Raw genomic sequence first — 10,847 nt, forward strand, 5'->3', positions numbered from 1 at the left:
GCAATTGAATTGATACTTTCAATATTTGTTGATAACAAGCTTCCAATAGGTGGTACCAACACAATGAAAAGGAGCCTAATGAGCAAAATAGAAAAGGACATGGAAGAAAACAAGTAGGAACTTAATAAGGAAAACAAAAAAGAAGAGATCAAATAGAACCAAGTATGTAAGTTCCAAGAGGGATAAGACTGGAGAAAGGAAAATTTAATCAAGAAGACAGTTAACCTCACTAAAACTAGAGTCAAGTGAGGAAGATAGGATCAACAAGAAGAAACTTGAAAGAGTAGACAATGAGAAACCAATAGTTGCATAGAAAAGACCAAATCAACCCACATGTGAATTATCATCTAGAATAGTGAAACCTGTAAGATCTAGAAATTCTACTCCACTTTTCATTTATGACATAATAAATGACATTTCTCACAATGGAAGCTATAACACGATAAGATATAGATGTGCACTTATGAGTCAAAATGATCATAATAGTAGTATAAGCGCATTATTAGTTAGTATAACAACCTACAAGAAAAATCTAATAAGTTAAAGAAGGTGCTACCAAAGGATTTAGTAGAAGTAATCACAAAGAAGTGGTAAACTTATTTAACTCAATTCAAAGGAATTCACAATGCCTCACTATCAAAGGCTATGCCATAATATACATCAACAAAGAGACAAATGTATGTGGGAGCATACATCTTTGAATTCCCAACTCAACAAAATCTTAGATTGATAAAAATAGGAAAAGAAGAGAAGTGTTCAAAAGAGAAATCAAAGGATGGATTTCATTTGTATATAAAATGAAGTTCATGTGTACACCAAATCCTACCTAGAAAAATTAAGGTTCTAACTAGGAAAGTTCTAGGTGATAAAGGAAAGGTAATGAAAATTGCATCTACAAGCGTTAACAAATCAGTATAGTTTGAGAGATTTGTTGAATAATTAGATGAATAACCTATTAACTCCAACCCTCTAACCTTTCCTAGGAAATCATAATAAGGAATAACTCGTAGTGTGATAGTCATTGAGAATGAAGTATCAATAGGATTAATAAATTATCATGTCATTCTGACATAATTCAAACAAGTTGAGACCTTCAATCCACTTGAGCTATGACTAGTAATAGACACAAAAAAATCATGCAAACTCATCATGAAAAAACATGATAAGAAGGTGATGCCCCATAGAGTACACAAGCACAAACTCAATATGTGGAGGAAATCACATCCATAAAGGTTGTAGAAGAAGAGGAAAAAGATTAAAGGAGTCCAAGGAGGGATATAGAAGAGAAACCCCTAGAAGAATACATAGGTGTACAATAGGAAGCTCAAAAACTAATCAATAACTCATCACCAAAAAAGTCCACAAGCTCTAAAATGCTCAAATCTACAAAGCAAAAGCTACAACTAGGTAGCATTGACACTAAACAATCTAAGGGGAAAATGAAAGGAAAAGAAGAACACCATCCTCCTCATCATCATCTTCGGTCTCTAAAGATGAAGCAAAACTATTTGAGTGACATCGTCAAGAAGTGAAGGATCCTGAGACAGTTCAAAATAAATTGGAAGAGTATGTCGATAGAATGTAAGATTTGAGTAGTGAAGAGATCAATCATTAGAATCACTTGTTAGAGAAACCATTAGTGGCTATGCAATCTTATCTAAGATAAGAAAAATAAAAAAATCTTTATCGATGAAATTACATTAGTCACATTAATTCTTGGTGATGTGCAATATCAAACTAACACAGATCTTGTTCATCAACTAGCGCACATTCTCAAGAATTCTAAAATTAGCGAGGTACTACGTTCACTCAATACAAAAAAGGAATAAGGGAAAATCAAGAAAATCATTGAGCATCATTCATAGAAACTTGAAGAAGCGAGATCTAGTGTATTTGAACTATTGAAGGATATCTCTCGAATACTTCACATGATATGAAAACCATTTTTTTTTTGTATACATTGAAATGACACTCGAAGAATAGCTCATGAGGAAATGCAAGTCACTCAAAAATCTTTTGATGTATCAACTAGGTCAACTAGTATATATACCAGCCAAATCCAAGAAAATCTTCGTTAGATTAACAAGATTACTACAAAACAAAACATGAGTTGTAAACTCCACACTCTTTAAGCTATAATGTTTCCTATTCCTAATGATAAGAATTATCCAAGTGCATGTTAAGGAGCTATATGTACTACTATTAGTAGGACCTAGGGATGCCATAAAAGAACTAAAAATGTGTCTCCCAACAAATTACTAATCTAGCATCGGCACTCTAAAAAGTCCTAGGCACTTGGAAGACACAACTTGAATCTGCAAAGGCAAATTACAATTTACCATGGATGATAAAAAGGGGCATATAAAAGATATAAAGCAGGAAAGAATGACAAAAGTAGAAGGGAAAGGGTGAGACAAAGGTCAAACAAGGAAGGATCAAAAGGGAAGATCAAAGGGGCAAATATAGAGATAAATCTTTAAGAGGATGATTTCAAAGGGGAGAGCAATGGAAAGAAGAGAAAACGAAGAAATGATAATGATATGGGGAGTTGATCCTAAAAACACTTAGGAGAAGAACTCAAGTCATAGATATACCATAGAGGTAGAAAAATGGAGGAAAGTGCAGAAAAGAGTAGAAAATGACTAAGTCCATTTACTAGTAAATATTCTATTTGTATCAAACTCAGCAAAGATATGTTATAAATTTTGTAATCAATGCCAAAGGGGGATATTGTTGATCCAACCAGTCACATTGGCATAGAGAAGAGTAGTTGGTGTAAGTCTATTTTCATTGATTGGAAACCAGTGGAGAAGAATATACCATCTCATGGGAGCCAATATACATCTTTATTAGTTTGCACAAGAGAATGAGACAAGGAAACAACTATCACAATTAGCATGAAGAATCATCATCGTGACATGGCAGAGTATGTACAACAAAGATTCAAATTTGGTTTGTATTCTAACAAAAATGACCGAATGTAGAAAGGACAATTGAATTGATATGAGACCCAACATAGATGAAAAATAGTACAAGTCTAGACCCTATATCATAGGTGTCATGGGTTGCTACTCAACCACTCAACAGTGTGAATTCAAAATTTGAATTCACTAGTTTGAGTGGGATAAACTCCTAGGGTTTCAAAAGCCATAGATAAAATGGGAAACTTCACACATTCAAATGAGTTGTTCTATGTATGGAACGATGTTGAAGAAATAAAGAGAGATGGTGTATGCAAAAAAATGTGTGAAGAAAAGGAAAAGGGTGAGAATGGTACACTAAGCCAGTTTGAAGGAAGAGCAAAATGAAAGATGAAAGATATTAAGTAGAGGATTGAAACACAAAGCTACATCTAACCAAAAGTAGAAGCATGCATTATAGATATGGGTTAGTAGAGAAGAGAAAAATAGGGTGATACAGAAGGATATCATAGAGCATGCCCAGATGACAAGAGGCGGTTATAATGACATCTTTTGTACAAATTTTAGTTTTTACCATTATTTGTTGAAATTAATTATTCAACCCCAAGACCTCCTAGATGAGAGGCTCTCAAGCTAGTGTTGTGTTGTATGCTCTTGCCTAACATCGTTGAAGATATTATAATGATATCTTTTACACAAATTTTAAACAAGATAACATCAGATTTTGTTAACAAGAACACGTTTGATTCACAAGATTGTAGTCATTAACTCACTTGAGAAATAAATGTAGTCAACTTGTGTATATGATAATGTTCAATTATATAAGAAAACAATCTCTTAGACTTCATTTAAACTCATTCTCAAACACACTCGCTTAAAATGTGAAGTGATCAACTTTTAGAGAAGATGCTATATGAATGTAATTAAGAAAACAAAGTTAAACATCATTACAACTTATTAATTTATTCATCAAGTTGAAAAGTAAGATTTTAGATACAATTATATAAACTACTTGTCATCCATACTTTCGTTTGCTTAGAAAACAAAGGCACCCAGCTTGTAGATAATAAATTATATACATTTAATTATGAAGAAGTCGTAAATTTGTGTGACCTCTTTAAAGCTTATTCATTTATCTATTAATTCATTTTAAAATCAATAAACTGGACTTGTTGACGAGATTTTAGATGTAATTAAATAATGAAAGTATCCTTCTCCATGATGAGGAGAAAGATATGACAGTCGTTAAGTCAGAGTAGCCGACTTTATTGACTAATATATTGTTCGTTTCGATGTGGCTCAAAGAAGACGACCTGTACTCCATTTCTTAACGAAACGTGGATAAAAGAAGAACTTATCCATGCACTTGTATAATAAAGGTTGAAAAAGAAAGCTCATACAAATCATATATAGTGATTCATAATCTGATGAACAAAAGTGAAAGAGAAGAAAAAGACTCTTTTGCACATTATTAAAATTTATTCATTTATAATTAATTCACTTGAAAATCAATAGGATGAGGATAAGATTTCTTCATTTATTGCAGTCCTTATCTCTGAGTAGCCGAAGCTATTGACTAATATATTGTTCGCTTGGATGTGGTTAATGGGTGACGAACTGTACTAGACTTCTCAATCAGATGTGGACAATAAATAGTTATTGTCCTCCATTTTTTAATCAGAAGTAGGTAGAAATGTGGACTTAGTGTCACCCTTTTCACAACAAGGAGTGAATAAGCTGTGCATGAGTTATGGCACATCATCAAATTTCATCGAGATTGTTGTTCGCATTAATAAACGTGTCAATGAGTACCAAATTTTAATAAATTGTAGTAAAATTCTAACGGCAAGACCAAAAGGTCAATGGTATGATTATTAAATCTTCAGAAAAAGTAGTGAGGATAAGGCAAATTTATTCATCTAATGTCTAAGAATTCTCACTATAAATAGATCCCATGCTCATTACTCTTTGTCATTGCCAATCCAGCATATAGCACAAAGAAAGCAGCATTGTTTTTATACTTCTATTCGGCGTATGCTCTTACACAGCTCTGTTGTTTTTGTATGTTCTAGCATTAGAATATAGATCATTCCATAGAATTCTTCTTTTATTTCAGTTTGAATACTTAGACTATGATTAGTCCTAGCTATTCATTGTGTCCTTACATTTCATAATTTATGTTTATTGTTTGTATCAATGCAGAAGATGGGTCAGTACAAATCAACCATGGCAGCCTTACTGGTAATAATAATGTTTTTGGGATGCAATATTGGGCTTCCCATGGTGATGGGGGATCCAACATGCAGTCCAAAAGGGAACTTCTTCTGCAACAGTGGAAGGTGCTGCAGCGTCTATAACTGGTGTGGGAGCGGTGCGGCTTACTGTTCCAAAGGAAAGTGCCTTGCGCAGTGTTGGCCAGGCGTTACTGAAGTTACCTCTTACACTCTCACTGGAAAAAACCTCACTTCAACTCACAATAATTAGGGTTTCTATATATATATATATACTTGCTCTTGACCTAGCTGAAAAGTGCCATGTATGGATCTCGGTGTTCAATGAATGGAGCCCAGATGCTAAATAAAAACTTCTTTTCGTGTGCCTTCCTTTCATCTACTGTCTGTATGTAATGTCAAACATAATAATATATATTGTCTTTAACACTTGTTGAGTTTACTGATTTCTTCATATCTAGAGCTATGAATCAGTAAGGTCAGAAATGAAGACCTTGTTTCAAAGTGAGTTTTGATCTTTGATAATAAGACGACCAACATAACAATTTAACCAATATAATGTATAATTACTTACAAATATATAGGTAAATTATAAACAGAAATGATTAATTTTATTTGTTAAACAACTCCCATCATATATATCCAACTTGTTAATTTCTAGATAGAGGCTATACTGTTTCAAATATTTTGATTAGTGCTAGGATTATACTGCTCACAATTTGGAGTTCAACAATCTAATAATGGATAACAAAATCTCTGTGATAACAAACTGCCTTAGAACCTTCTGAATTAAGTTTATAAAAATGAAACTTCCTTGATTTTACATTTATTAATCTTGTCCATAAAGGGGCATTTGTCTTACGTCACCTTTAAAATTGATCCATGACTCCATTGTCACGGAAGTGACTAGCAGCTTTGTCTGAAATATGTTGATGTTGAGGGGTGAAATGAAATTACAAAGTGTATAAACATGGTTTAATTCCACCTCAGTGAATGGCCATGCACGTAAGATTAGCCCACGGGGGATATGGGTGATGCTGGAATTTCTTTGAGGTCATTGCCATCATGTTCTACAATAATCTCTTTATTACACGAATGGCCCGTCATAGATCCAGATTGCCCCTATAGAAGGGGCATTTGAATTAAACTTGAATCTGAGCCCCATTAGTATTGGAGTAAATTTTAATAAGCATTATATACGTGAATTAAATGTTTTATTATGCTAAAACAATAATTTTATTGTCTTTAAGTTAATCTAGATAATTGTTTTTATTAAATTATGCACATACTTTTCATTCTTATTTTTGAACTATTCGATAACAGCCAAAAGGACGGGGTCTGCCCTTGGAGTAGAAAAAGGCCAATTATCTAACTTATACTAGTTTTATACTTCAAAAAACTTATAAGTTCCAAAATAGAACAATCATTACCATTAAAACTATAACTAATCATTAAAAAAATGGAAAAACATTCCAACAGCAATGGAACATATTGCTGTTATCAGTCCAACACTTAATCATATACATAAATAATAAATCCTTATAGGGCACCAAGTTCATAGTGATCGAAAACATAAAAACAAAATCAAAAAACATAATTAGGGCTAGTTGCTCTCATTCTTTTCTAGTTCCTCATTCTACTTCTCCTCAACCTCGTCCCTATTCACATCCACCACCTTCTCTTTAATAGGTTCATCCAAGAGCATCTTTAGCCAATCCTCCTACTAGGAAGTCGTAAATGGAGTAGGTAGTTTCACTCTCTTTTCCGAAATCCTTCACCTCCTTATTCATCTACAAGGAATAAAAGGTAGTGGCAGCCAAATGCATAAAATTTGTGGAGAATTCACCCAAGGTTTCAATTTTTTGCAAATTCCCATGTGATTGTCCATCATCTCCTTCATTGACTACTCTAGCCTATCCAATTGAGCCTTACTTTGGCTCTTCCTGTGGCTATGCTTCCATTTTCCCCCTTACCTTTGGGAGTTCCTTTCATGGGGGACGTGATGTCCTCCCCCCCCCTGCTTCTAGTCAAGGACGAGACAATTTCATAGGTATCTGAGATGTTTGAGGGATTAGGGCGGATGGAGAAAGGCTTCTTTCCAATGTCTTGGTGTGGCATCTTCCTCTTCATGGGTTTTATCTCACTCTCTGTAGACTTGGCGCTAAAATTCTATAAAGGGAGGGACATGAATTTCTCTAATTGGAGTCATTTACTAGTTATCCAAGCATTCTTCTTGCTCGTCCTCGTGTTCATATTTGAATCATTGAGGTTTATTTTTACCTCAAAGGCAGGGTTTTATTTTATTCTTTTGAAGCTTGAGCTAGGGGTAGGATCCATGGATATTTGGGGAGTAATAGTAGCCAATGGGTTGGCTAGAAGTGATGGGTTTAATGCAAGGTCATAGTTGTAAAGTTTATTCATGAAACCCTAGTGGATGAGATAAAAGGGTTTACCCTCATTTGTCCTTCTCCTAGCCTTATAGAGACAATCTTCCATGGAATTCAAAATAAGATATAGAAAAGGAATCTGATCTAGGTTCCTGAAATGGTTGAGAATGGGGAAATGGTAGAAATATATTACCAGGAACTAATCTTCAAGGGTAATATACCTCATTATGGCATAGCAAATCACATCCCATGGCTTCAAAAGATCCTCTTTGGAAAACCCACAATGCATTCCAGCTGGCTCCTCATTAAATTTGGAGAACTTCCTTCGACTGCTTTCATCATTCACTTTGGCCTACTTGCAACAATTCTCCCCCTAGGGAAAACCCTCCAACCCTAGCAATAACCTCTTTCGTGATTTCAAATTCCATCCCATTAATGTTCACTTTCCTATTATTCTAGAAGTTGAATAATTGCATCCATGTGCTCATTATGTTTTTCCATTTCTTCCAGTAGTAAACCACCTTCCCAAAGATAAACCATTGCAGCTTCACTCTTACAAATACAAGCCTTAACCCCCACTAGTTCAATGCGGTCACTGGCACCCATTTCTTCACCCCTCTTAACCACCAATTCCTCAATTTTGTCTTGCATCTCCTTGTTGCAAGTTTGTCAGTCATAGTAAGTTAAATAAATTACACATAGGATGAAAATCTTAAGGAAACAAAAACCCATCATAAGACTGTAAGGTTTCATAAAAATTAAAAAAACTCCCTTAGCTACATGTGTTATGATAGGCTATTATTGTATTTTTTAGGTGTAATTATTAGATTTAAATTGACAAATGACATTAAATTATTTTTTAACTAAATTAATTTATTATAGAATTACAATTTTCCAACAATATTATTTATTATTGCTTTCATTAATTAAGAGGACAAAATGTAAGAAAAAAGATCATTTTCTAAAATCAATTCTAATTATGAATTATAGTAAAGTAGGTCAAATACAACATACTACAACAACTTGTAAGCCATATAAAACTTCAACAAGAAATCAAGCAAGGGTGTTTCAAATGTAAATATTCTCAAACAGTAAATCGATTACCTATTATTGTCCTTTATATTCCAATTATTGATGTGATTTTAAATTTTCTAGTGTCTTCACTCTAAGGGCTTATTTGGTTTGTGGAAGATGACGAGAATTGGCTTTTTCATGATCAGGAATTGGCTAATCTAGATTTGAAGTTTTTTGCATTTATTTCAAAATTGGAAAAATGGAATTACTAGATTTCTAATTTTGTCTCAAAACTAGGTTGTCTAATATCCTACTAGCAACTACGAATTGAAAATCATAACCTAGCTATGCTTTTTGAGGAAGTGTAAAAAATTTGATAGGAATATTTTTTGGGGCCTACCTTCAAATCCAAGCTTATGGATAAAAATCTATCCTTCCACTCATCTTCTGAGTGAAATAAACTATACAAGTAAAATCCCCAAAAAATGAATGACATGATATGCAAAAACTTGATTTGGCTAAATCAAGATGTGTAGAAATCTTGATTTCTACAATTCCATGAACCAAATGAGCTTTAACTGCCTCCCCATTATGTTCCTTTGACCCTATAGGAGACTAGTTCTACATTCGATCATCAAATTGATTCTATTATGCTTTTCCTATATTATTTTGTGTGGTCTCAAGTATGACTTTAAAGAATGTAGTTCTAATACACACAATGTAGTTAAGTCCTTCAATGTATGAGATTTTATTGTGCTTCAATAGTTAATGCATATCTCATTCAGTTCCACATGAGATCTTAATGAATTCGTGTTTCTAATCTAGAGGAAGATATGAATTGCTTGAGGAAGGGTTATAAGACTTTTTTTTTCAAAAATCACCGTTCTAGAGTAAGGTTTTTACACTTGATTTATTTACATGTTTTTGTTAGTGCAATATTTAATAAGAAGTAAAATCTATTTTTCTTTAAAGATGATTTAGTTACAACTTCCATTTTCTTTTAATCTTCTAAAACATTCCCTAGATAGGCTAACCATTTATTAGAGAGCTAAATGCTATCAAGAAAAGATTATGTTTCTTTTAAATAAAAAGTAAGATTGATTTTTTAATTTTATAAATCATAAGATTTAGATTTTGATAGTGCAAATTCATAAATAGAATTGTTGTCAACTAACCTCAAGGTAGAAATAATGTAGGAATGACTCAACTAGCTTCCTAGAGCACCAACATGTTATATTTTTCTTATATAATTCAAGGGCTTATGCACTGGTGTATTATTTTTTTCTGTCTACTTTTTTTAAATATTAAATATACAAAATTACTATTTATCCAAATAGATAATGAATCTATGAAGAATAGACCTTATCACTAAAATTCAAACTTTTCATCTTTCCTAATTGATATTCTTTGAACATATCATTTTTGGGTTTGATTAAAATATGAATACCTCTCACACAATTGCTCATAAAACATTTTAAACAAATGTTAAAATTTATATGAAAAAATAATTTATGCCATAACCAAAATTCCTCTACTTTAGCAATTAAACAATCTCCATTAGAAGTATCTAGTTTGTGTATGCGTGAATATGTGGCCTCTGCTAACACACACACTTCAACACGGTCATTGTATGCAGATTCATCCCGGAATGAACATTGGATTGTTCATCTGAAAATCAGCCTACAAAGCGACCTATTGCCTTCTATCTAAAGGGAATTGCTTGTCAGATATCCTCAGATTTGAGGTGTTAAGCAACCAGACCCTGTAAAAATGAAGGATTTGAAAGAAAATGTGACTAATCTATATGAGAATGCAGATTAATCTAGAATGGAGTATGGACGTTTAATCTATAAACATATAAAAGAAATTATACTAAATGTATGCTTATTAAATCCATATGAGAATTAAACTAGAAAATGAATATGAAAGTAGGGAGCTCAAATGAATGCACAATCTAGTAGCAATTCGATGCAAATTCTCATTCAACCTCCCCTCAAAATGAAGAGATGAGGGTCTCTTAAATAAACTTTCCTGGAATCCATCAATGGTTGAGATCGATTTCAATCAACGGTCAGGATTAAAGGTGAAGTTCAGTCATAAAAGAAGATTTCCAAATTAAAGGGAGTTAACTGATTTAATTTGAGTAGAATAAGGAGTTAACTGATTTAATTTGAGTAGAAAAAGGAGTTAACTGATTTAATTCCTTTTTGATCAATAGTGAACTGGAAATTTCCTTTTTTGAACTGAAGAAGGATTTTAGTGAGATATTTAATTTAATAAAATGAGATATGCTC

At 33.0% G+C, this 10,847-nt stretch overlaps 1 protein-coding gene across 2 annotated transcripts; it reads left to right on the plus strand.

Moving 5' to 3' along the window:
* Nucleotides 1–4,698: 4,698 nt before the first annotated feature.
* On the plus strand, nucleotides 4,699–5,581 carry LOC149555457 (uncharacterized). 2 transcript variants are annotated; one of them, XR_016365309.1, is made up of 2 exons: nucleotides 4,699–4,953; nucleotides 5,124–5,581. XR_016365309.1 is itself a non-coding variant. In XM_089833634.1 (2 exons), exons 1-2 carry the CDS (start codon nucleotides 4,956–4,958, stop codon nucleotides 5,403–5,405), a joined length of 309 nt encoding a protein of 102 aa, XP_089689760.1. In that variant the 5' UTR covers nucleotides 4,834–4,955; the 3' UTR covers nucleotides 5,406–5,581. The 2 variants fall into 2 exon arrangements, 1 of the variants encoding a protein (XP_089689760.1); XM_089833634.1 differs by having other exon boundaries at nucleotides 4,834–4,982.
* The last annotated feature ends 5,266 nt before the right edge of the window (nucleotides 5,582–10,847 follow it).

The sequence above is a fragment of the Cupressus sempervirens genome, chromosome 5, assembly GCF_028749045.1.
Source record: "Cupressus sempervirens isolate cs-2001-9-10 chromosome 5, ASM2874904v1, whole genome shotgun sequence".
In the NCBI taxonomy this organism is placed as follows: Eukaryota; Viridiplantae; Streptophyta; class Pinopsida; order Cupressales; family Cupressaceae; genus Cupressus; species Cupressus sempervirens.

Coding starts and splice junctions, on each gene's coding strand:
- LOC149555457 (XM_089833634.1), top strand. CDS start 4,956: ATGCTCTTACACAGCTCTGTTGTTTTT. Junction 4,983..5,123: donor TACACAGCTCTGTTGTTTTT/GTATGTTCTAGC, acceptor GTATCAATGCAG/AAGATGGGTCAGTACAAATC.